Below are 27,751 nucleotides of genomic sequence, written 5' to 3'. Positions count from 1 at the left end.
CAAGCAGTGTGTCCTCCATTCATTTTTCTGCACGGTGGTCCTGCAAAAAGAGTGTTTAATTCTTTTAATAAACTGTCAGCAGCGCAAGTACACACCTACCCACCAGTTCTATTTTTGCTACCTTCTATTGTGGGTTGAGGCATCCCCACAGGTGTTGTATGCAGCAGCAGACAGCTGATTAACTAAGCACTATAGTGTGAATATATTTAACTCTTTATACAGCGCCGGGGACCTTGCTAAACTGAGATCTGGCTGATTAGCCACTCTCAGTAGGTAAGGAATCTTATGTTTTATTTTATATCATGTGGATAGCCAGGTGCATGTGTGCCATTTCCTGAACCCCCACGAGGGAAAATAGCAGGTGGCCGTCGGGCACCCGGCTGTCAGCGTTTTGACAGTTGGGATCCTGACGTCGGGTAAATGACTCTCGGGAACCCGTCCGGCACCTCTTTTGGCACCATTTCTCTTTACCCTCTATACTGCAGATTTCACATACAATTCATCAACCTGTCATCTACAGAAGTTCTGCTATTGTGGGCCTTATAGTAGATGGGGACGATAGTGAGTACAGAGTACTTGTGCAGAACTTTGCTACTTGGTGTGTGGAGAACCAACTTCAACTTAACACGAGGAAAACTAGGGAGCTGGTAGTTGATTTCAGGAAACGTCAGCATACACCCCCCCCCCCCCCCCCACCAACTCCTGTGAGCATTCAGGGAATGGATATTGAGATCGTAAGAACTTACAAGTACCTGGGTTTTCACCTTAACAATAAACTGGACTGGTCTGATAATTCCGCTGCTCTGTATAGGAAGGGGCAGAGTAGACTCTATCTGCTGAGGAGACTGAGATCCTTTGGAGTGCAGGGAGCGCTCCTGAAGACCTTCTTCAACTGTGTAGTGGCATTGGCCCTATTCTATGGAGTGGTCTGCTGGGGCAGCAGTGTTTCAACAGCCAACAATAACAGACTAAACAGACTGGTAAGGAAGGCCAGTTCTGTCCTAGGAATGCCTTTGGATTCTGTAGAGATTGTGGGTGAGAGGAGAATGATCAACAAGATGACATCATTATTGGATAATGATTCACACCCGCTCAAAAACGTTTTGAAGGATCTGTGTAGCACTTTCAGTGATAGGTTGCTTCACCCTCGATGCTCAACTGAGAGATATCGCAGATCATTCCTTCCGGCTGCAATTAGAATGTACAACTGTCATGTTCTGAAGAAGACCTGCATGTTCCTAGATTCTTGAGTTATATTGTTTGGATCTTATCTTATTATGTATGTTCTTATTATTATGCTATTACTCTTATCTGTACTTGAACCTTGCTGGAACGATTGAAATTTCTCCATTGTAATACAAATAATAAAGGAATTCTATTCTATTGTAACACTAGTCAAGCATACAACAATAAAATAAAATGTAACGCAAGTCTCATGGAATGACCTAATAGGTTTCATACAGGACACATTCCTCTGAAGGATTAGCCTTTATTCACTTATGTATTCACAGACATTCCGCTGCTACGGGTAAACTCACCACAATGGCTAGTAGCATTGTCACACACTGCCAGAAAAGTTCTTACTCATGATTCCAAATTACTAATACACAGAAGGCCAGATACGAAATGAAAATGTTTATTGAGTACATTTTTAAATTGTTGTATAAATTACTATTTCTATTAAAGGGCAACTGTAATAACCCTTTGGATTTTGCACCTATTCACACTGCAGCATATCAGCAGACAGTAGAGAAATAACTATTTGGCGTACAACAGTTACCAGATTGTTATCTATTTTACAGTTAGTCTCACAGAAAAATTTTACCCACTTAATAAAAGGTTCTTTAAGAGTTTATTCATTTCTAATCTCCAAAGGGTGGGAGCCGCCATCTTGGAAGTGTGCAGGGTAAAAATCAAATATATGTAGACACTGTATTCAATCCCAGACAAATTTTTCACCAGGTAAAAATCTGCACTTTTTACCCGTTTTTTAGGGTGAATAATTTAACTCACCATATCATCGCCTGGGCAATATATCCAGCATTGGATATAAATAAAAAGAAAAGTGAAATGGCACGGACGAAATTGTACAAAAAAATGGGCAAAAACACCCGTGATTGAATACAGATAGGCAAATCTTGGCTGTTTATTTTCACTTGGCAAAAACTTTGTGTGAGATTGAATACTCCCCAACATGTACAAATTATGGTTCAGTGAAAGACTAGTTAAAGGTTACATCATTTACCAATATGTTGGGAACCCTTTGGCTTGTGCATATAATCGAGAGGATGGAGAGAACATCACAGTATAGTAGGGAGGACGGTATAACTTGATTTGCAGATGAGTCCTGTACTATGAATTGACTGTTTAACCTTGAAGACACTATATTATCTTATACATTTCATAAATTAGCTCCTCTAAAATGCAAATTAATTTAAATTGGAGGATTAATAATGCAAAGAAAACGAATTAGAAAAATAAACGTTGTGCCCAGTTTTCTTTCTCTGCAGGTGCACTATGATTCACAGTTTGGCCTGAAGAGGTTTCAGATACTTGTAGAAGGATTCATGAACCTATAAAAAAGGCAAAAACCAGAGCAAAATAAAAATGTTGTAATATAGGGTTAACTGTAATTTTCAGACCAAAACCAAAATTTATTTTTTACTATAACCGATAAATTTCTATAATGTTTTTTTTTTTTTTGTATGAAATCTTCACATGAATAATTCTGCATATTTTTCACATTCTATCCCACAGTGGAGAGAAAAAAAAGAATCATCATTGTGCCTTGGTTTATTTATTCAACAAAATGGGGCAGGTGTATTAAGCCTGGAGAAGAGATAAACTGGAGATAAAGTAGAGATAAAGTGGAAGGAGATAATGCACCAGCCAATCAACTCTCAACTGTCATTTTCAAACACATTCATTCATTTGTTGGTGCCATTTTTATTATGCCTAAAAAGTAATTGTTCGATGACTATTTATCCCGATCAGTAGGATATTTCACCTGTTATATAATATTTCCATTCCACTGGGTGTCCCCAGACTTTGTAAGGATGTAGATGGTGAAAAATATAGATATAGATGGTACGGGCAGATCAAAAATCAGTTTAAGGTGAGCTCACCTGGATTTTGCAGTCTTGTTGTGAGCCCGTAGTCAAATGGAACTGTCGGGATCTGCCCGCACCATCTATATTTATATTTTTACCTTCCAAACCAATAAGCTATGTGTACTCTATGTGGCCGATTCGGGATCACTCGTAGTAATCTGAATTTGGCCCCTGCCATTTGCATATGTGCAAACCCCAACAGCGAATGGGTGCAGCGAGTTACACACTTGTCGGGCCGTTCGCAGTGGGGAAGGAGGGATGGGGCAGTGCTGGACCATGGGATCGGCCAGCGTTTTAGGAGCGTTCCCATGGGTACGCTGGTGGGCCGATGCCTGCCGAGGGCAGGCGGCTCATGTTACACGACATCAGCCGTCCTCCCTGTCTTTGTCCGGGAGCCCACAAATAAAAGTGGCGGACTTTTTTTTGCGAAGGCAGGAGAAATCATTCGATGGTCGGCGACCATCGAATGATTTCTCCTGCAGCGGAGGCATTTATATCTCTTTGCATGTTTCTGAGGGGAATTGACAGTAATGCAGGGATTCATTGGGGCACTGTCTCTGATGCTCGGCAAGCTGCGATCTTCGCTGCTTACCTAGCCAACCAGAATCGCCCCCAATATACAAAGAATTTTGCGATATGCAACGGATTGCAATGACCATTGTATAGTGTATACCTCAACTCCACCCAATTAATGGTTTGATGAATTGGGTGGTTGCAACATCCCTTTAGATGTGCTGCATGGTTTTCTGGGATGATTCCTCAGACAATGCTACATTGTTACAGCATGGAAGATACACCGAGACATGCAGTGTGATGAATGGTTACACAACATTGTGCAAGTGCTAGGTCATACAGTGGTCATGTGCAGCGTAAACCCTTTTCTTCTTCTAAAACTGCTAACAGTGGACAATTATTTAAATATAAAGACAAACGTTCCCAAGTGCTGGCCTTAAAGCATTCCAACGGTCAAGGTTTTAAGTTTGATTTAACATCTGTGCTCATCCGTAGGTGCACTTAAAACCTGCACCATTGGGGTGCCTTGAGGATGGCGTTTGAATGAATCTCTTAGTACAGAGGTTTCAAAAAGTGTAAGTATAAATGTCTTCAGTGACATTAGAAGCGGTATATATTTCCTCACCTGTGTCTTGTTAAGTGGTGATTTTTTGGCCCACTCAAACATATTTTCATATACATTTCCATCATATCTTCCCAGAACCGAACCCAGCTGAGTGTCTGTGTAATCAAATGCATCCACCAGAGCCACTGCATTAGGCCGGATTACAGACAGTAAATCCTTAATTCGCTGCTGTACATGCTCCACCTGGGAAGTGGTGAGTATACCAGCCTGTATTATGGAACAAGGGAGTTAGAATAGTCTGTAATCATTTTGTGCATGTAATCTACACTTCTGCATCTCTAACAATACAATGGAGACATAATGAGGAAATTCATTCAGTTTTGTTCAGCATTATCCAAATATATTTTTAGGAAATGGGAGGATTCCCGGAATGGTGAGGTTCGCTGCAAATGCAGCTAGCCCGCTGCATATAACGCTGCATATAACGGCGAGCCTCACCGTTTTGATGGCTGCAATCACCACTTCTACCTCGCTGAAAAGAACCAGCGAACGCAAAGGGCAAGTGAAGGGGGGTCAGTTGAATACTGACCCGCAAGCTATGATGGAGAGTTATTGGCACTGCTCGCCATTAGGCATTGTATATACCCCAATGAAGCAAAGACAAACCACCAGATGGTGCAGAGTAATGCAACACTTGTATATACATGTATGAGTCTCTGAATCTGTAAACAAAATGCTACACTGTAGCAGCCACAGCGCAAGTTCAGTTGAGCTCTCAGTCGCGCACAATATAAATATCACGCATCAAATTATTCAGCACATTCTTGGTTCATCCTAGTCACATTGCATTTGGGTGAGGATGCATTAATGGCAAAGCAAGACGCACGGGACCTGGCCGATCCATTGCGCCAGGCATCTCACTCTGCTTGGAGTATTAAGGCAGGCTGTATAACGAAACATCTGTATATCTAGGTAATTTAACACTTTTTGTTACATACACAATCGCACCTGTAAGAGTATCAAAATGTGCTCTGTATCAAACATGAGACTCACCAGGTGATTGGTTATCCTGCACACATACCTGAAAAAAATCTCCAGTATTTCTGCTGATCCCATGCAGAGCATAAAGAAGGCAAAGTGAGCTCAATATGCGATGAGCAGACATATCCAAGACCTCTGATAGTTTGTCCACAAAAAGTTTCACTACCACATAATGACAGTGTGCCTGGAAATTGAGAGAAAGAATGAGACACAAGGAGATCCCACTGCTGGGTGATAATAGAAATCATGTACTACACAAAGTAGTATATAAAATGGAAGTCCTGGGATAGTCTTCTAGTAGTCTGCAACTGGTATTACCTCAGATGCTCGCACCCAATCTACAGTATTCTTGTTCCAAGCATCTTCCCTGCGCTTCCCACGTTTCAAATCAGACTGGACACTCTTAGATGCAGCCACAACTAGCCTGAAAAAGGAGAATATTAAACTTCTTCAACCATGATCATATCATCCATAAGTACATGGTAATGTCTCAACTAAATATGTAAATACCTATGGTAAAGTTATATCACAACAAAACATAAATGTCCTCACATAAACACAAGTGGGAAGTCATTGTGTGGGCTGAATGGTTGTTTATTAATAAATAATTATCCAACATGCAGAGTATTGGTGAACCCCCCCCCCCCTTAAAACAGTCATGTGTGACTGGACATATCATACTATTAAAAATATTAAAAAGCCTGGCAATGAAAACGTAATGCATAAGCTAAATAGAGGTAGGTGTCATTTCCCGAGTTCTTGTTACAGCATAATGCATCAGATTTTAATAAGGTATGGAGAGCCCACACAATCTGTGCTATTGGTTGCATAGGCCTACAAAAAAAGTGGAGCAATGGTATATTTTTACATGTTCATTCATTGGTAAATAAAGGTTCTAAGTTTCTTACTCTAATAAGAATAATTGACAAGTATCCAATGCACTCTCCGTTTTCACTTACCAAGCTGCCCGCTGTTTATAAGCCTCCACCAGACTGCTCAGATCATTGATATCTGTGGCAGATCGATGAGCCAAGGGCTGAGCCTGCACACGCTGTAAGGAGATATCATTAAGGTAAGATACCATCCCGCCAAGTTGCTCTCCGGATAGCGCTGCGGTGCAACTTTTAAATAGAAACCTGGGACAGAAATAGAAGTCGGGTTACTCAAACAGGAATTAATAAAAAGGTGAGAAACAACATATTCATTAAAAAAAAAAACATTTAACTAAAGATAGAAGAAGTGAAGAAATTGAAAAAAAAACCCAATATAGGTTTAGGGATGAGTTCTATGGAATTTCGTTTATTTCTAAAACTTTACAAAGCTCAAAACACAATGGTTTAATTCCTCAAAGCATAAGTGAGAAATGTCTGAATGTGTGACACGTCTTCCATAATAACTTGCTCTACCGGTCCCTTACCTGGCTGTCTGCAGCATCATCACAGTGTTCTCCCCCTCATAGGTACATGCTGGAGTGAATGTCACATAGATATCGGGGATGCCACTGCAGCGAGAGTACCCATGCCCGCCACATGCCATCCTGCATTCCTCAATGCCTGTGCTTGCCACCCATGTAGTAAAAGCTTTCAGTCCAGCAGATAGGGCATGCAGCTGCAAACAGGTGGTACAAATTATAATCATATAAAGTGGTTACTTCAAGTACCACATACTACAAGTACAGTTCGTTAGACCATTCCCAAGGCAAAAAAAAGTTAAAAATATTCACCTCTGGAAGTTCCCTCAGGTTCCCTTGTTGAATGTCTCCAGTTATCCTGTGATATGTCTGGTTCATATATGAACCCACAAACTGGAATGCATATGCTGTGGCAAGTAGTGGGAACAGCTTGTATTGCTGGGTCTGAAAGTCCAGGATTTGTGGTTCAGGCTCCCTGCAGAAAGAGAGACCAGGATTCAAGCTGGGTGTACAGTAGACAATATTTGGAATGATTTACCCAATTTTGACAGATCAAAACAACAAACCGTCAAATGTTTTAGACACGATATGTACAATCCTACGGTCGATAGCGATTTCTACCGGTTGTCCCTACTGCAGCACCAACAGAAGACATTACTAATGAGGGCCATACTGCTGAATGCAGCATGATTGCCTCAGTCATTTCATCACTTCCTATATCAGCAAGTGTGTATGCCAGAGTTGTTATGCTGGGTATACATGGTCTAATTGTCGCTATTATAATTATTTATATACAAATGCAATTGCAAATGTAATCATGGTATGGATCGCACTTTGTATGCACCTAAATAATTCATAATGCCTTCAGCCACCTGGGGATCACTAATGACAACTGCTGCATTGATGGTCTGCAATCACCATAGGCAATACCCAAAGTGACAAAATACCTGTTTACCTAGGCAGGCGTCTCTGTGACCAGCCATTTACAAAATTTGTACTGTACAAGGTGACTGGATGCTTTCTTAAGCTAAGTTTTATTGGGGTTTTTTTAAGCTTGTTTTTGTAGTTATCTAATTATTTAACTACATTGCTGCTCTATATGTTTGCACTGTTAAGGCCCATACACACACTAGACAGTATGAACGATGTTCAATATCATCAGTATTTTTTCTGAACTCCTGGTCAAATTCTATTTAGCATACACTGAACGATATCGGTAAATGATATAATTCCTGGACACTTCTCTGGGACACGTATCTATGCATATACTGAAGTTTCCATTAACTTTATAACTGAGCGGTCTGGAATACATCACTGCTTCTAGTAACTGTTTTGTCTCTTCTAATATGATATTTAACCCTCTGAGTGCCACACTTATAAGGTTGCGCACAGGAACAAGACCCTCTTATTCTATCTTCTAGTTTGGACTGTACTCTGGATTGAATATAGATACTCAGACCGAGTAGTGCCCGCGTGTTGAGAGACGGTAACTGTTCTTTTTGTATTTGTAGTTGTACTGTGGCTGATTGTATTTATATCTGTTTTTCCCCTTTTTCATTAGACATTGTTTGTATTTTAATGTGATTCGTATATTCTGTTATTGCTTTCATATTTCTGTTACCCCCTTTGTCCAGTAGCCCAGTGCTCAGCAGCCACCACCATAACATCTAGGAAGCAGTCCCTGGGCGACTTTTAGGACCTTGGAACTGGCTTACCTTATTAACAAATATTCTGTAATAGCAATTGGTGGTATTTTTAAATACAATTTCAGTGCAACTCTACCAGGAACAGAGTAGGGCTGACTCACCCAGATCTGATCTCGGACTGATGCCGTACAGCACTATAGCGAACAGCAATGGTGCAAGCCCGGGACAGACTTCGAGCTGAATCTCCCACAATCATGGAGCGGATAAACACCATAGTGCCATATGTGAGTTTATCACTGAGTGGCTTCACATATGTTCCATCTGGTTCCACCTAAGAAAAATAAATACGTTGATAGTACACCTGCTTATTTATGGATGTCAGTGAAATGAGATAAGGGATATGTGAAGCAGATTCCCATAACTATTTTGGCATTAACAAAAAAGTCAACCAGTGCAGATCTTCATCCTATTTAGTTTTACCCAATATACTGTTATTTGGACTTTAAATATGTTTATGTGTCAGGATTAAATAGAAGATACAAGTGGCATCAAGAAATATACCAACTACAATGGCGACCTGTAATTATTGTTTTGCCAATTTTGTTTTACATACAAATAAACTACAGTAGTTGCTAACGTCTGGGAACTGATGTACCATCACCATGTGCAAAGCAGATGGTTACCTGAGCGTATTTCATCAGCATATTTTCTCGTGGGATCCGGAACTTGTCAAACTTCAGGAACCCATTGTCTGTTTCATCATAACCAAACTTTGGCCCAATGTCTCCAACCGTCACTCCTGAAGTGGTTATAAGAAGCATGAACTATAGGCCTATCCCATGCAATTTATTACATTGGGCAAAAAAATAAAATGAAAAAAGTTGCAGAACACCCACCTGGCAGAGGCTGATGAGTACCCAGCTGGCGAATGGGGACGATAAAGGCATGAAGCCCTTTGCACTCCCCTTGAGTGTACAGTTGTGCCAGTACTACAGCATGATTTGATGTCTTCCCCACTATGAACCAAAGGACAAATCCGTCAAACCAAGATAAAACAAAAGAGGTTTGCCAGGTAAAATAATAACAATGAGTTGGTTATATACACAGCAAAGTGTACTTTGTTATTAGTTAGGAGAGTGCACTAACTGGTATAAAAAAGTGCTGTATATTGTTATTGGGAAGTTACAATTTTCCAGTCTTTCAATAAAAAGTATTAACCACTCGCCGGAACCATGGTCGCATGAAGTGCCATCAGTCATATGCTTTCCGGTATCCGCCAATTACAGAGGGACCTCCCAAAGCCTCTGCTTCCCTGTTAACTTCCCCAGTGCTGGCTGTGCTGCCTATCACTGCTGATCGGGCAGGCCAGGCGGCAGCCTGCAGCTGCGCAGAGAATAGCAGCTATTGGGGAAATGTAAAACAAGCTGCCCTTACCTTCCCTGTGTATGCCCAGCAGCTGCAGAGGTGCAGCTTTTGGCGACAAACAAAGCCTCAGCGATGTGATGCTCCAATATATCAGTAACCAATGTTTGAAAAAAATATATAATTTTTTTTTTTTTATATTAAATCATGTTGTATAACTTTTAAATACTGTAGATGTTCTTAACCTAATTCAATCATAAATAAACTAAAATTTATGAGAGTTTTGTACAAAAAATATTAACCAGAAAAGTGGTTAACAATTCTTGGACAGGAGAGGCAGGAATCCAAAAGGACTTCAGCTTCTGTCATGACATTGCCAAAGGGAAAGCGCAAAAACCCTGCAGTAGCAATGTGTGAGAGCACAACGGAACTATACCGATCAATGTTCAGAGATTATGATCATAAATGGTAGTAGTAAATATTTACCCATTTACTAAAGGTGTGTACACGTGGTGCAATTTGGGGGCCGCCGATATCGGTTCGAGATCGGCAGCCGCCGGATCTGGCAGGGATGGAGGGATGGCGCACAGAGGGGGATGGGGGTTGAGCAGCAAGGCCCTTTTATTGATCAAAGCAGAAACAGACTTGCCTGCACAGTCTATTTCGGCTTTCGATCCCGATGCTGCAGGGCTGCCCATCGGGATCAAAACTGGAACTATATAGTCCAAATCGAATAGAAAGTGACCCTGAATCACACAGTGTGTACGCAGCATAAAATAGTTATTCTATAACTAGCTCAATCATCCAGATCTTGATGTGAAATCCCAGTCTCTACCCCCTGTGGTATCTTACACCCTCCTGGCCACCACTTGATGGAGGACACTGTGGGGCTGTTCAAGATAAACTCCTGGCTAGATGGATCATAGGTGGCTGTTGTCTCCAACCCTCGCAAGTGGGTTCCTGTAGTGAAGAGACAAAGGGAAATACAAGGGTGTCAAACAAAAATCACACAAAGCAACCCTTCTTACCTCCCAAACAATGGTACCCTCCCGGAGAAATCTAAAGGATATCTATTCTCAAATCTACGGTCATTAACCTATGTAGGATTATAGTTTAACCCCTGAAAAAAAGCCAATGATGGCAAGAGATGGTTACCATGTCCCATTTCTGTCTGAGCGTATGTCCCAATGATTTCCAGGTTCCAGGCTGGCATGAAGAGGCGTTCCTGCTGCTCGGGAGTAGCCTGACTCAGGAGAGTGGGCAAAAACATGCCTAAATGCAGATCAAGGGGCTCAGGGCGGCCCCGGTGTACAAAGCTGCAGAGGAATGAGGATGGGGCAAGAGTGGGGAGATGAAAGATTTGCAGACAGAAAATAAAGAATGAAGGGTTTGAAGACATTTGTAAAGGGGTTAGTGTTTATGGTATAGGAAGTATGATTACACAAGGTAAGAGACAAGAAAGGAGAGAGAGACAAAATTATGGTGAGTGAATTGATTTTTGTGAGGAAACAGACTGAACATGCCAACCCCAATCATTTAACCCCTGTGTACAAGATACTTTAGTCATGCAGGCTTAACGATTAAATGAGCGACTCAGCCCCCATCAGTAAAGGAAACAGAGGCATACAATGTACAACCAACACACTGATGCGATACAAGATATATTACTTTTTTTAACCAAACATTACATACAGTATTGTATAGACAAACACCATTAACTGCTAAATTGTCCTTCAAGTATGGAGCTCAATAAAAAAAAAAAAAAGACATGCATTTAAAAAGAGGTTAGACTTAATTGTCATTAAATATTGTGCTGTTTCTCCAGGCACCACACTCTTGAATAAAGCTGCAATGTTATTGCATTAACGTAATCGTGAGTCCACAACTGAAAAATACTAGGGGGGGGGGTGAATAGAAATCTTGCATGTATCAACCTTTGAATGTAGATACCTGTGAGCGCTGTCTTTCAAATTCACTATCTTTTTCACTATATATATATATATATATATATTTTAGTTAAATAAAAAATAAAAATGATGTCTTGGATTTGGATTTTAAGGTCAAGCAAACTCTCTGACCCCAGCAGATGGGTCCATGGGGAACTTTATTGCAACTAAGGGCCCGATTTAGACCTGCTAAGAAGCAGGAGGCACCTCACCAATGTGTTTCGACCCATTGGTCTTTTTCAAGACCACCTTGAAAAAGACCAACTGGTCGAAACGCGTTGGTGAGGTGCCTCCTGGCCACGTCCTACCTGTCTTAATACCCCTGCTTTGAACTGGTGAGTCATCCCGGACCCTTTTTTACCATCTTCACTCCCAGGGATAAGCACGGGGGGGGGGGGGGTCCCACTTGAGGGGCGCTACACTAAAACTTTTCCGTATTGTATATTTCTGTGCTACCAGGCTGATAATACCTGGTATTAGTGTATAAGCAGACCCTATTCAGCGCCGAAGCAGTAAAATTGGGTGTATATAGGGGAATTCAAGTGTTGCTCCATTCTAGCACACAACACAACAGTAATGTCAATGCTGACACTACTGTTATGATGTTCTGTAATTGTGACAGACTGGTTACTAGTTTAACATATTCTCCTACATTAAGATAGACATTAAGATAGACTTTGTTAATTGGAAATGGTCGACAAGTGTTTGATATGGACCCACAATTACTCTAGCACGCTCGCCATTCTCTGGCCTCAGTGCTTCTCTACGCTCTGTACACCATTATATTCTCCCTCTATGACAACATGGATGGAGAAGTAAAAACAACAGTTTCCTGTGTCGACCAATACCATGTCAACCTTTTGTCAACGTCAACCTACCAACCGGAACCACTTGTATATGAAGACCCTTTTTCTTTTTTTATATACAAAGTATTGTTAACCTGGATTGGTGAACGGCAGAAATGGTGGAAACCCCTTTAATGGAAAGACTTGTTACATCACATTTGTAGTGTTTGATCAAGTTGCATTTACAAATATTGGGGCAGATGTACTAAGCCTGGAGAAGATAGAAACTGGAAATAAAGTGGAGATAAAGTGAAAGGAGATAAAGCGCCAGCCAATGAACTGTGTTTGACAGTTGGGAGTTGATTGGCTGGTGCTTTATCTCCTTTCACTTTATTTCTTCTCCAGGCTTAGTACATCTGCCCCCAATCTCTCCTATGCTGGCTTGGACATAATTATATCAAGTACTTGAGATTTATTGTTTGAAGCTGTGGCCACACCAAAGTAATGGGGTTTTGCTACATATAGTCAAATAAAAGGTAATATATACAATATGGGGCAGCTGGAGAAAAAGCACACATTTGAAATAGTTATTTGTCTAATTGGTCTATATATCATTCAGCTTTTTTATGTTAGTAAATAAATTTAATGCCAGATAGAGACATACAAGAAAACAGTCAGACAGAAGGAAGCTGGAGATGGGGTGGTACAAGGGAATATCCTCAGTCCTCATACTTATGGTTAGTAAAATGGCCCAGAGTACAGCTTTCTAGTGCCTTAAAAAATATAAAATAAAATGGTACAGTAACAGTAATAGGAAATTATGGCACACCTATCACAGGAGTGATAGAGGCTATAGCAATTTGAGAGCCAATCAGATTAGAATAAAACTGCATTAAAAAAAGTGTGTCAGTAGCCAAATGTAAACCACCTCCCTACTGTATGTGCTGTATTACACTGGGTCATAGGGTTCTCTTCTGGAGCTCAATGACTACCTGCCTCGGCCAGTGCTGTCTGTATGCCCCCACCCCCACTCCCACTGCCACTTGCCCACACCCAAACTAACCATGCCCCAGCTCGGTCTGGGCATAGGTGCCAATGACTTGCAGCCTCCCGGCAAGAGGCACCCACTTCTTGGACTGAGATTCGCTGCACTGATTTACAAGCATGTTGGTGAACATGCTAAAATGTAAACCCAGGGGATCCGTCTGAGAGCACAGGCCAGTTCTACAGGAGAGAGACAAGGACAATAAGCAGAGGGAGAATGGTGGATGAGGAAAGGTAGGTAGGCAGCCATTATGAATGGACATTATTACTAGTCTCACACATCACCTTCACCCATATAAGATCTGTGGGGCAATCATTCACTAGAATGTGACAGGCCTTGTCTGATAAGCATTCACACTACATAGTCATATACAGTATTAGCAATTTTCCATGCTACTGAAATTAAACAAACAGATTCTACAGTTAGAAGTAGCATATTATTGCAGGGTGTCATACGGTTAGATTCGCTTCCTGATATATATGTATAGATGCATACCTCCCAACTGTCCCGCTAAACGCGGGAACGTCTCGTTTTTTTGGGACGTTCCCGCGTCCCTCCTGCGGCCGTCAGTGTCCCGCTGGGGGAAGGGGGGGAGGCATTTGGGAGTTCCCCCCAATCTGACCGAATAGACGCTGTGTGCATGCGCACAGCGTCTATTCGCGGCCGAAAATGGGGGCGTGGCTTAATTTGCATAAGCCACACCCTCATTCTGCTATCAAGAAAGCTGGGAGGTATGTAGATGCCAAAAGTGACCCCGACCTGATCAGTTGACTTGTTCCTGTGCATCAGGGAGATGGTGAAGGGGACACTTAGAGGCGTGTCATAAAATGACTTATGTCCAAATGTAGATGAGCTTTGTAACCAATGAAGGGGAATTGCAGTGAATAGCCCATTTGAATGTATATATCTCGGATTTATTTTTTTCCACAAAAATGTAACAGCTGCATAATGTGGGTTAGGTGAAATCAGGTAGATTGATAGACCTTTCAGGGAGATTGCTACTATTTCAGGGAGTCTCTTGCAAAATACAGTAGGACTAGGCAACTATGTCCTGCACCCATTATAAATGCCTACATTATTACATACTCCTATGAACATGCATTGTAGCACTGCATATATATTATTACATAGCCCTGTTGTAGAATATAATACATTGTTTATTTTTATCTAGAATGTTTCAACAGTGTCAAGAGTACACAGTATATCAGGCATTCCCAACCTTCAACAATCTTCAATCTGCCAACCACTTTCGGTGGGGATCAGGAAATCAAGATTTAAACTTGTTGAATATTCATTAATTACAAGACTCTTGAACATTAATATACTGCAGGCATTCCCAACCACGGTCCTCAAGGCACACTAACAGTGCAGGCAGTGATATTCAGGCTTCAGCACAGATGGTTTAATCAGAATCCCTCAGATACTAATTAAGTCACCTGTGCTCAAGCCTGGATATCTACAAAACCTGCACTGTTGGTGTGCCTTGAGGACCGTGGTTGGGAATGCCTGCAGTATATTAATGTTCAAGAGTCTTGTAATTCATGAATATTCAACAAGTTTAAATCTTGATTCCCTGATCCCCACCGAAAGTGGTTGGCAGATTGAAGATTGTTAACATGAAGAATTTCCTGAACATCAATGGCCACCCATGGGTGGTTCTGGCCTAATTGGGGAAATGGCAGGCAGGTGTATAGGGGATATTATTCAAGTTTACTAAATTGTGATGGTCTACATCTATTTGGCAAGATTTTTACTGGTATACTTTGTGTGCTCTCAAAAGTATATATGTGCATTCCTATTGGTGATGATATAATCACATGTTTTCTCTATAGTGTAATGGCCCATACACACTGGGAGACTTTGAGCTGAAAGTCACTCGAAACAGTGTGTATGCCCCGGCGATGAGCGCTGCTGCGTGCTCCCGAAATAATGGGGTAATACCAGCAGATGAGCGGCTTTGAGGATGGCTTTGCATAGCACTGCGATATGCAAAGTCATCCACCCCCTCGCTGTTGCTGCAGGGCAGGGGGAAAGCTGCTCAGTGTGTATGCACTGAGAGGCTTTCCCCCCCAGCGATGAAAATGATCATCACTGTCTATACAACTGGGCATAGTCACCCAGTGTGTGAGTAGCCTGAAAATATTTGGACCTTTGTGCTAGAAGGGGCAATTTATAAAACAGCACTTTGGTCACTTCAATTACTGGCATGGTGTCAACCAAGTGACAAACAGACAGGTGGCAGTAGCCCGCAGCATAAGACGCTGAATTCTAGGGCACAGGTGAACAAGGGGAGGGTGTGTAGGAGTCACGAGATCATGTTCATCCCACACTGAGAGGCTACGTGACAACACAGACTGAAGGAAGGAGGCGGTTGAAGGAGGATTAATAATAAACATCTTTTAAACACCAACTACCAGCATAAAAAATGCTTCATGCTCTCTCCTCGATCACTTTTCTTTTTAGAACATACAGTCTAAAGTACAAGGCAATAGGTAAAGTGTGATAAACATGACAGCAGAACTGTAAAATAAATTAGGAATAGCTCTCAATGCAGAAACGTAGGACCATCAATATAAACGTTATTGAAGTGACAGAAGGGAAGACATTGGGCCTGATTAAGAGATGATCGCAAAAGCAAAATCTTTCTGAAATGGGCAATACCATGTGCACTGCAGGTGGGGCAAATGTCATGTGCAGAGGGTTAAGGTCCAGCCTGTATGGGTAACAATTATAGGGAAAAATCGCTGTGCTGAGAAACGATACGTGCATACACACTGAGCGGTTTTCGCCCATTTCAGCCATTTTCCCCGGGGTGGACAGCTTTCCATAGCAGGATGCTATGGAAACTCATCCACCCTGTCGCTCATCTGCTGGTATTACCAGCTGATGTGGCCTGGTAGCGACGTTTGCACGCATAAGTGCTCATTGCTGCTCCGTACACACTGGGAGGTTTTCAAGATGAAAGCCGCTCAAACAACTAAACTGAACGGCTTTCAACTGAAATCAACCAGTGTGTATGGGGCTTTAGATGTGGGTGGGGTGTGCAATGTGTTCAAACTGAAATCAAAATTACAGTGCAAAATTAAAGCAGACAGAGTTTAACCTGCGCGGTAACAAAATAACTCCCCCAAATCTAACTCTCTGCACATGTTACATTTGCTTCAGCTGCAGTGCAACATGGGGCCTAATTCAGACCTGAATAACATGACATGAGTGAGGGATGGGTAAAACGAGCCGGGGAGGGGTTTGTGACTAAAGAAATAATAAGTATTTAAAAACGTATTAGGTGACTGCCTGTATCCCTGTGTATGAGGGTAACGGTAAATAAGACCCTATATGCACAATTTGTTCTAACATTGGTATTGTGTATTTCACACTATCATACTGGGGTACAACCTCAGTACCTTGAATGTTTCAACATCTTTATTGTAAAGAGGTATGTAGCATTTAAGAACAGTAACTTAATATCAATGTAAAGCCCTGTACACATGCAACAATTTGATATCTAATTTAAAAGTACAGATATAATGCCAAATCGAATGGAAAGATCTAATGCCAGATCGAACAGAAAATCGAATCTAACATTGAATCAAAAGCAAATCGATGTGCGTGTACAGGGCTTTAGACTGTTTTCTAAACAGTCTTAAGCCCTGTAGACATGCATCGATTTTTCCTGATTTTCAATTCGATTTTGCTTATAGAAGCCAAATCGAATCGAATCCTAAACAAAATAGAATGGTTTTTGTGTCACTTTCGATCTACATTTGATGCGCGCTCCCGTTTTCACAAAATCGAACAGAAAAATCTACTGTGCAGCCGAGGAAATATCGAATTCAATCTAGTAAAATCTAATGTGTACAATGTACCATGAATGCAGGGCTGTGGAGTCGGAGTCGAGGAGTCAGAGGAAATTTCGAGTACCTGGAGTCGGAGTCAGCAAACAATGCACCGACTCCGAAAATTATAATTAATGACTACTTTACTGTAAGAATAAAGACCAATGCATGCAGTGCCTCACGTAACCGCAAAACGAACACGTTAAGTGACTGTGAAAAAGCATGCTTTTAATGTGCTTCACTATATGGCACGCAACGCACAATTCGGAGCACCAATACTTATAAATGTATTCTCCCTTGTAGTTTACAACTTATTTCCAACGTTCAATAAGGTTTTCAATACCTCGTTGGTAGAAATCACCTGGTGTAGACTCGAAAAATTCATTCAACCAAGCTCTCCCACCACACGCACAACATCTTTTTACGCGGATGAAGACTTGTTTCATGCGCGGGGTTGTTTATTTACCTTGGCTAAGCCATTCCTTACGCTGGTTCAAATTGATGTACAGGCACCATTTTTCATCGCAAGTAACGATTCGGTAAAGAAATCGTTCCTTGTGTCCATGAATTGAACGGTGATCAGCAAGCAAACCAGTGGAGATTGTGGCTCGTTGATTTTTGTTGTCATCACAAAGCATGCGGAACTCATGCTCCACACTTCTGAACCTTACCTATTGTTTTTGTTCCCAAAACAACCAAATAATGTGGTTTTTATCTTTGAACTGGTAAAGTTCCTGTTCCTGATGTTTATGCCTACTGCTACTATCCAGCCATTTAATGAATTAATAAAAAAATTAATAAAACTTTGTTTTCATTGTGTTTGTCCTTTGCTTAAACTGTTCAATACAGTAGACGGTTGGCTTCCCAGCCTCTAGTTTCTGTAGTAATAATATGTATGTTGCCTTTCTTTCCTTCAAGGAATGTATCAAATACATTTGCATATTAATACAGAGGAGTCGGAGTCGGCGTCAGAAGTACTCGGAGTCGGAACATTTATCTACCGACTCCACAGCCCTGCATGAATGTATATCGAATTCTATATCTAATGCCAGATCTAATAGAAAATCGAATCTAACATCGAATCTAAAGCAAAACGAAGTGTCACACACTTAAGGCCCCCATACACTATGCGATTTTGGGACGATTTCATCCGATTTCGGCACTTTGTGCCGATAATCGGATGAAATCGGCCCAAAATCGTAGGTATGTGACCAGGGGCGGGCTGGGCCGGGGGGCAGGGTGCCATGTGCCCCCCGGGCCGCTTACCCAGCCACCTGCTGCGGGCCGCGCGGCGCACTTCCTCCAGCTCTCCTGCGCTGGCCGCGTCTTCCAGAACACGGCCGCGGCCACAGGAAAATGGCCGCCGGCCCCCTGCACTGAGGACATATCCTTAGTGCAGGAGGCCGGCGGCCATTTTCCTGTAGCCGCGGCCGTGTTCTGGATTCTGGAAGCAGCGGCCAGCGCAGGAGAGCTGGAGGAGGTGCGCGGCCTGCACCGGACTGGGGCTGCATGGTGTGGGCAGGAGGGGCATGAACTGCGCTCTCCCCCGCCCCCCCCTCCCCCAGCAGCAGCAGCAGCAGCAGCAGATATAGTTGAAACAGCAACAATGGTGAGTTGCAAATTCTGGCACTGGGGTATATGTGTTTCTGGCACTGTGGGGGCATGTGTATATTTGGCACTGTGGGGGAATATCTGGCATTGTGGGGGCATATGTGTATCTGGCACTGTGGGGGCATATATGGCACTGTGGGGGCATATGTGTCTCTGGCACTGTGGGAGAATATCTGGCACTGTGGGGGCATATCTGGCACTGTGGGGGCATATCTGGCACTGTGGGGGCATATGTGTCTCTGGCACTGTGGGGGCATATGTGTCTCTGGCACTGTGGGGCATATCTTGTACTGTGGGGGCATATGTGTCTCTGGCACTGTGGGGGCATATGTGTCTCTGGCACTGTGGGGGCATATGTGTATTTGGCACTGTGGCGGAATATCTGGCACTGTGGGGGCATGTGTATATTTGGCACTGTGGGGGAATATCTGGCATTGTGGGGGCATATGTGTATCTGGCACTGTGGGGGCATATATGGCACTGTGGGGGCATATGTGTCTCTGGCACTGTGGGAGAATATCTGGCACTGTGGGGGCATATCTGGCACTGTGGGGGCATATGTGTCTCTGGCACTGTGGGGGCATATGTGTCTCTGGCACTGTTGGGGCATATCTGGTACTGTGGGGGCATATGTGTCTCTGGCACTGTGGGGGAATATCTGGCACTGTGGGGGCATATGTGTCTCTGGCACTGTGGGGGCATATGTGTCTCTGGCACTGTGGGGGCATATGTGTCTCTGGCACTGTGGGGGCATATCTGGCACTGTGGGGGCATATGTGTCTCTGGCACTGTGGGGGCATATGTGTATTTGGCACTGTGGCAGAATATCTGGCACTGTGGGGGCAAATCTGGCACTGTGGACATCACATTGTGCAGTACAATGGGCATCATGTTATGGGGCGTAATGGGCATTACAGTGTGGGGATCATTGGGTAATTGCCATCACATTATAGAGTGTAATGGGCATCAAGGTGTGCGGCATAATGTGTAATTAGCATCACAATGTGCAATCTGCAGGTACACAATACAATCATGGAATCATGTTAGGCCACAAGTCTAATTTTTCTGCGCGCCTCCGGCGCGCGCAAGCGTTCCGTCTTCCAGAGAGTTGGGGGGGGGGGGGGGGGGGCTATGGGCCAGTGCTCTGGACTTGCCCCCTAGGCTAAAAGTTGCCAGCCAGCCCCTGTATGTGACATTTGATCCGATGCGCGGTCCCGTGCGCATCGGACCGGATCAGGGAGGTCGGACGGTCTGTACATACGATCACGTCCGACCTCCCTGTATGCATATGCCTGCCACCTGACAGGCATATGCATACAGACACCGGGGGATTAGTGGGGGCGGCCAGCGGCAGCGGTGGTGGGGGCGGCCAGCGGCGGTGGGGGCGGCCAGCGGCGGTGGGGACGGGCGGCGTGTGCGGTGAGCGCAGTGTACTTACACATAGCAGCAGCGGCGGGGACGGGACGCGCAGTGGCGGCTATTATATTTTTAAAATACTTGTCAAATGACCGGCCGCTCTCTGATTGGCCGGAGAGCTCTCAGCCAATCAGAGAGCGGCCGGTCATTTGACAAGTATTTTAAAAATATAATAGCCGCCACTGCGCGTCCCGTCCCCGCCGCTGCTGCTATGTGTAAGTACACTGCGCTCACCGCAAACGCCGCCCGCTGCCGCTGACCCCCCCCCCCCCACCGCCGCTGGCCGCCCCCACCACCGCTGCCCGTCCCCACTACTGCCGCTGCCCGCCCCCACTACTGCTCACCGCCCTGCAGCTCCCCGGGGTTTTTTTTACATGGGATAAATCGCATGCGATTTATCCCATGTAAGAATGGCACATCAAGTGCCAAATTGTATGTGAGCCTCCCGGGGAGCTGCCGGGCGGCTCGCAGGTAAATTGGGTCCGACTTGTCCCTAGGACAAGTCGGCCTAATGTATGGGGGCCTTTAGTTTTGCTTTAGATTCGATGTTAAGATTTGATTTTCTATTAGATCTGGCATTAGATCTTCCCATTCAATTTGGCATTAGATATGTACTTTTGCATTAGATATCGAATTCAATTTACATTCGTGGTACATTGTAGACATTCGATTTACTGGATTGAATTCGATATTTCCTTGGCTGCACAGTCTATTTTTCTTTTTGTTTTTGAGAAAACGGGAGCACATCGAATCGAATGCAGATTGAAAGAGTCCTAAAATCCATTCGATGTGGATTCGATTTTGCTTCTATAAGCAAAATCGAATTGAAAACAGGGAAAAATCGAAGTGTGTGTACACAGCTTAACAGGGATATTTACATACATACATGTAAATACATATGCATACACATACATTACATATGCCCCTTTATGCATGAATACAGATTTATTTAAAGAACTCCCCCTCCACCTAATTTTTCCCTTACACCCATTATCTGTTGTCACGTAGCTGCTCAGTGTGGGATGTACACAGTAACTGCGACCTTTGCACACCATGCCCTTGTTCACCGGTTCCCTGGAATTACAATGTGCTTGGTTTTACTGCCACCTGTCTGTCTGTAACTTGTTTGGCACTATGCAAATAATTACACTGACCAACGTGCTGTTTTATTAATGGTCCCTCCTAGTACCAAAGTCCAAATGTTTAAAGGTTGATGGTGCATACTGTACACAGGGATAGATTTGGCATACAATGTGGGCATTCCTGAAAGATTGGAACGACCAATCATTCCATGTGATATTAACGATATCAATGCCATGTGATATGAACGATATAGAGTAGAATAGAATATAATCAACTTTATTGGCCATGTGTGCTTGTGCACACAAGGATTTTTTTGTGGATTACAGTGCAGCATCAAGCAGGGATGAAGGGGGGGGACATTACATACGTTACATTAAGAAGTTACATGCGGGGGGCACATGCCCGCCAAGCTGCGCAGCGCCTAGGCAGCCATCAGCGGCGCCACTGGTTGATGCAGCAGCCAGGTGGGTAACAATCTAAGCAGGGTCAGTACAGTTTTCACGCGGGAACACATACCCGCCATGCTGCACAGCGCCAAGGCAGCCATTCAGCGGTGCCACTTGGCGTTGCAGCAGCCAGGTGGGTAACAATAAAGCAGAGACAGTGTAGTTGTCCCACAGGGAACACATACCCGCCAAGCTGCACAGCGCCTAGGCAGCCATCAGGGGCCCAATGGTCACTGCAGCAACAAGGTAGGTGACAATATAAGCAGGGACCATAGGCGTGCGCACGGGGGGTGCCAGGGGTGCACAGGCACCTCCTAATGATCGGGCACCCCCCCCCCCCCCGCATGATTGCAGCCAGATAGACCCCGCGGCTGCTTGGAGGAGCAAGCGCCAGCGGGGTCTGCGGTGGGCGCCGACGCCTGTGAAGGACAGGCTGTGTATTTACTTATCGCGCTGCGCTCTGCTCCTGGTCCCGGGAGTCCTAGTTGCTGCTGATTGACAGCACCATATAGGGTGCCGGCACCGTATAGGACAGGACAGCTGAGCGACGGCTCAGCTGTCCAATTACATCTGACACAGCAGCCTGCGGCTCAGTGATTGGCTGAGCACGCAGGCTGCAGAGAGAAGAAAGGAGGCGTGGCCGTGGACCTGCAGGAGTCATTGTGCACAGACTGTCTGCCTCACCAAGCATCTACATAAGTGAAAGTAAGGCAGGCAGCACTTTTACATTTACAAGCACAGTAAGAGTTTGTGTGTGTGTATATATATATATATATATACACACACACACACACATACTGTACTTACATATATATATAACCCCCCCTTGCTCTTCTCAGCCTTTCCTTCCTTTGCCCCCCCAACTCTTCCCTCTGTCTATGCTGCCCCTCCATCCGTTAGTCTGTCCCCCAATATGGTATTTTGTCCCCATCTGTCTATTACCCCCCCCATCCATCCATCTGTGCTCGCCCCTCCCCTGGTCCATCTCTCTATCTATATTGTTCTATCTGTCCATCTTTGCCCCTGTCTGTCCTGTGTTATATAATATGTAATGAGCATTACGGTGTGTGTCATAATGTGTAATGGGCATCACATGTGTCAAATAATGTGTAATAATGTGTAATGGGCACGAGGGTGTGTGGCATAATGTGTAATGGGCATGATGGTCTGAGACGTAATGGGCATCATGTTGTGAGGCACAACATCTAATGGGTATCACCGTGTGAGGCGCACTTGTAATGGGTATCACGGTGTGAGGCGCAACATGTAATGGGCATTATGGTGTGTGGCATAACGTGTAATGGGCATCACTTGTGTCAAATAATGTGTAATGGGCATCACGGTGTGTGGCATAATGTGTAATGGGCATCACGGTCTGAGACGTAACGGGCATAACCGTGTGAGGCACAACATATAATGGGCATTATGGCATGTGGTATACTATGTAATGTCTGTGTGACGTGTAATAGGCATTACGGTGTAAATTTTCGCGCACTGTCCCTATGGTCCCTATTTTACAAAAATTTGTCAAGCCCTGGCATGTGGAATGGACATTACTGTGTGATGGGCATTATGGTGTGTGGCATTATGTGGAATGAGCATTATGTTGGATGGCATTATGTAGTATAGGCATTACTGTGCAATGCATTATATGTAATGGGCATTACTGTGTGTGGCATTATGTGTAATGGGCATTACAGTGTGAATTTTTGTAGCGCACCTTCGGCGCGCACTGTCCCTGTTTTTAGTATTCTGAAGTACATATACATAACTAAGTCACCTATTTAGCTTGCATTGATGCCCAGTAGAGTTATCACATAGAAGACACGGGATACATTTGGCTGAGTGCACTGTTCCTAGGCAGCCATTGCGGCGCCATCATGAATCTTACTGTAGGGAGAGCCGTGGGTGATGGTGGCAGTGGGGGGGGGGGGGGGGGGGGGGGGGGAGAGAGTCGCTGAGGCCTGATCAGAGTCAGTCAGGCCTGGGGCTGGAGTTGGGCCCTGCCTGGGCTGAGTTCCAGGCCACAGTGTCTGCAGGAAAGGGCCTTTATCAATGCCGAATAAAGGTCTATGATCTTCCATGCATGCAGAAAGATCATAGACCAATCTTTTGCAATGTGTTCCAATCGTTTCATGTGTATGCATGATGACCGACTTGGTAAAACGATTTTGTATCAATCTTGTGCATTTTTGTAATAAATGATAACTGTTAAACAATGATCGTTCATGTGTACATGTTCACTGTTTGACACCAAAACGTTTGTCCAGGACTTCTGAGGAAATCGTTAACGATAGTGGATCTTTCCCCAAATTTATCAGTGTGTACACTTTTACAATATATTTATGCTCATAACTATAATTATTTTGAATAGGACAACAGTATAACAATAACATTGATAGGAGATTGAAATCAAAAAGCAAATGCAAATCACTATGATGCTTACTTTATGGAAGTATCAAACACTTATTCCCCTTATAACCCCAAAGCATTTCATTTGTCTGTACTTCAAATAATGTTAGAAATGGAAAGCCTATACATTTATGCACAATTATATAATACTTATTTTTCATAACTAATATTTTGTATCACTATACTATTCATTGTGGCTATAATTTATACTGCAGGGATTGAGGGCAATGTACAAGGAGAATTTTCATTACAGATTTATTCAGAATGAGCAAAGTGCAATGTGGGCTCTGCAACCTTTGCATAAAATCAATCAGTATGACTTTATCTTTTCCAGATTAGATTTTACAGTTATGTACAGCCTCGTTCTGCACAAATTCCAAACTTCACAGATATGAAACGACAAGGTTGATCCTCTAAATCGATTACTAACTATACACTTATAAACATAACATCTCAACTATTTTTTAAACTGGTTTAAGGAATATGTCCTCAGAATATGCCAACAGAGCGAATACAACATATATGAAGTAATACAGGTCACAAATCTAATCGTCAACAATAAGCCTCAGACAAGGTGCAGAACTTTCTGCCCATTTTTTGAAAGCAGCAATCATCATATATATTATTCCTATAAAAGGTGATTTTTGGTGCTGATCCATTTTTCTCCCTTCATACTTAACCCTTTGAGTGCCAAATGAACTCGTAAAAAAAAAAAAAAAAAAAACGGTTGAATATTGGCAAGCAAACATTTTATTCATTGTAATGACCTGTAATATTTACCTTATATAAAGGAAATAGAAAAAAACGGTTACACATTTTTTTATTTTCATTTATATAAACACATGTGAGCAACGCTGTCATTTTTAGCTGATATTTTGCACATCGCTCACAGAGATGTTGTCATTCAAAGGGTTAACCAAATCGATAAATGAGGTACCATTTAAAAGATTAAGTTCTCTGCTTCTGACAAATTGTTATTTTAGAATCGCACATTGCATTGTTTGTTTACAAATCAAAGTAAAAAATTGGCTTTGGCCCATTCGCATGCAACATTTTTGCATGGGCCACCTAGTCATTTAAAAAGAAAACCAGGTTGATTTTGCAATAAAACTTATTGCTGCTTAAAAAAAAAAAAAAAAAAAAAAAAAAACAGCATACACACAGGGCTGGATTCAGGGCTGCGTGTTTTTGGAGCCCAGCAAGCAGGTAAATGCCGCGCCGCTCAAGTGAAAGCTCTCCCATGTGTATGCCTGTGAATGCGATCGGAGCCATGCAAACAGGGGAAAATACATTCGGAATCACTCGCCATCGAATGGATTCCCCCTTGTTCATATGTGCTGAATAAGTCTAAACTTACTCAGCGCTGCTAAGGCTATATAAACTTGTGAGAAATTTTGATAGCTAGATACACAGAACTATGAGGCGAGTTACCATTTATACTCGAGTATAAGCCTACTTTTTCAGAACATTTTTTATGCTGAAAAAGCCCCCCTCGGCTTATACTCGAGTGAGGGTCCCACTTGAGTCAATAAGTTTTCCCAGTTTTTTATTGTAAAATTAGGTGCCTCGGCTTATATTCGGGTCGACTTATACTCGAGTATATACGGTACTTTTATCAAGAAATATTTACAGTCCTCTCACCTCTTGAACCAGTAGATCTCTTCAGGGTCAGATATTCCATGCTGCCTCATCTTCTGAACCATTTGTGCACTCTTCTTGATGGCCACCTCGTATCGCTCACTCCGGGACAAGAAGTTAAGATCCTCATGTTGGAAGCTTGGGTCATTAATTACTAGACTTTCTGCAAGGACAGGAAGATATTAAACATGAGGCCAAATCACTACGCACAGGACAACATGAGCAGCTTAATCTGAATATTACATAGTTTTAAATTATCATATTATGAAATTTGCCTCCTTTTAAAAAGGTGGCCATAAACTACTGCGATTTATCACAACAACGTATGGCCATCCAGCTCCCCCTGAGCCGCCTGGGACCTTCCCGAGCAGCAGTATCACACGCAATGTATAGCATGTACAGCCTCTGCCGGCAGAGAGCCCAATTGGAGTTTGGATGGGCAGCAGATCCAACCTTTGGCTCAGGTCCTATGCGCATGGGACTGCGCATCAGACCCGAGGGGGGATGTCAAACACCTCAGACTTGGGCCGATTTCTCAGCCCAATCCTCTGGAATCGGGTGAAATCAGCCTAAATTGGACTAGTGTATAGGCACCTGTACATGTAATGCCGACACATTCATCAGTGTTCAGGAGAAGAATAGAAAAGAATATGGAGTTTATAATCTATATTTTGAAGTAAAAGGTGGGAGCCAAGCACTGCTGTATAGGTGTAATCACAATCATTGAGTGATTGCAGTAGTTAGATAAAAGGTACATTTCCAGCAGTGCATTGTCGTAACTATAAATTTAGCTCCCCCCTGCCAAAAAATTGTGGCGCCCCCCCTTCCGCTGACATACTGTAGCCTTCCGTCACCAGCCTCAGCTTCCAAGGACCAACCGTGGATACTAGCGGAAGTGTGTACCGGCCTCCCCCAGGCACAGAGGAGGCGAGGAGACTGAGGAGGGCGGCAAGGAATATGAGATATGCTGTCAACTACGGTATGCAGCTGCAGTACATAGCCACCGCCGCCCACTATTACGGAGTTCAGTGCGCCTGAGATGGCTGGCTTCCCCAAGCCACAGCTGGGGCTGCCACACCATAGTTATGCCACTGCAGCAGTGTAATTATTATTTATCAATTGAAATAGATACACACAGCTGCTTACATTACAGTTAGCGTTCTCACTATGGAGATGTACTGAGCCTTGTAGAGAGACATAAAGCCAATCAAGTCCAAGCTGGCATGTTACAGGCTGTGTTCAACCCTTGGAGTGCAAACGTTGATGTGAACGATCCTCAAAATATCCTCTAAAAATGCCAGCATCACTCACAGCAACTGTCCTTTTAGTATAAATAAATACAAACACAGCAAAGTCAATTAATTTAAGTATAGTTACATTTTGCACCCCAAAAAAAAAAGAACAGTTGCTGTAAGGGACGCTGGTATTTTTAACAGATAATTTGATGATCTCTCACAGCAAGGTTGGCACTCAAAGGGTTAAACATGATAGCTAGGAGCTGATTGGCTGGTAGTTTAGCTACCTCCACTTTATAGTTTTTCAAGGCTCCTTAGTACAACTGCCCCAATCTGCAGATTTATGTATACAACCCTGGCTGGTACGTGCTGCCCTCCTCATACACCTTCACAGGCTTATCACAATATCCTACTAGCTGCATTATCACCCCACCGATTTCCCTCCTCCTGCGTGTCCTCTCTGGGCTCCCATCCAGTATATGTGTGATGATCTCCGGGCTGAAGGACGCGGTGGCCCTCTCTCTGCTCAGGTCCGGGTTCATCGCTCGGCTGCTGTCACTGCCACAACTAACTGTCAGCACCCGGTCTTTGCCCCACATTACTTGTGTGACAGGCCAGTGTCAGACCCAACCTCCCCTGTGTCACATGAC

General features: G+C 43.4%; 1 protein-coding gene across 2 annotated transcripts; it reads right to left on the bottom strand.

Annotated features, from left to right (window-relative positions):
- Positions 1 to 1,620: 1,620 nt before the first annotated feature.
- Positions 1,621 to 27,750, bottom strand: ACOX1 (acyl-CoA oxidase 1). Of its 2 annotated transcripts, none has more exons than XM_083147962.1 (14): positions 27,535 to 27,750; positions 25,870 to 26,029; positions 13,443 to 13,603; positions 10,501 to 10,608; positions 9,183 to 9,302; positions 8,970 to 9,085; positions 8,448 to 8,617; positions 6,953 to 7,115; positions 6,647 to 6,837; positions 6,189 to 6,365; positions 5,548 to 5,653; positions 5,270 to 5,413; positions 4,249 to 4,455; positions 1,621 to 2,573 (listed from the first exon to the last, which is right to left on the bottom strand). In XM_083147962.1, the coding sequence occupies exons 1-14, from the start codon at positions 27,698 to 27,700 to the stop codon at positions 2,523 to 2,525; spliced, it is 2,040 nt and encodes a 679-aa protein (XP_083004088.1). In that variant the 5' UTR covers positions 27,701 to 27,750; the 3' UTR covers positions 1,621 to 2,522. The 2 variants fall into 2 exon arrangements, with proteins under 2 accessions (XP_083004088.1, XP_083004087.1); XM_083147961.1 differs by lacking the exon at positions 13,443 to 13,603 and adding an exon at positions 10,804 to 10,964 and having other exon boundaries at positions 27,535 to 27,749.
- Position 27,751: the final 1 nt, after the last annotated feature.

Source organism: Crinia signifera, chromosome 6 (genome assembly GCF_055691185.1).
Source record: "Crinia signifera chromosome 6, ASM5569118v1, whole genome shotgun sequence".
NCBI classification, from domain to species: Eukaryota; Metazoa; Chordata; class Amphibia; order Anura; family Myobatrachidae; genus Crinia; species Crinia signifera.
The sequence above is the reverse complement of the archived record's forward strand: the minus strand, read 5'-3'. Positions and strand labels throughout refer to the sequence as shown.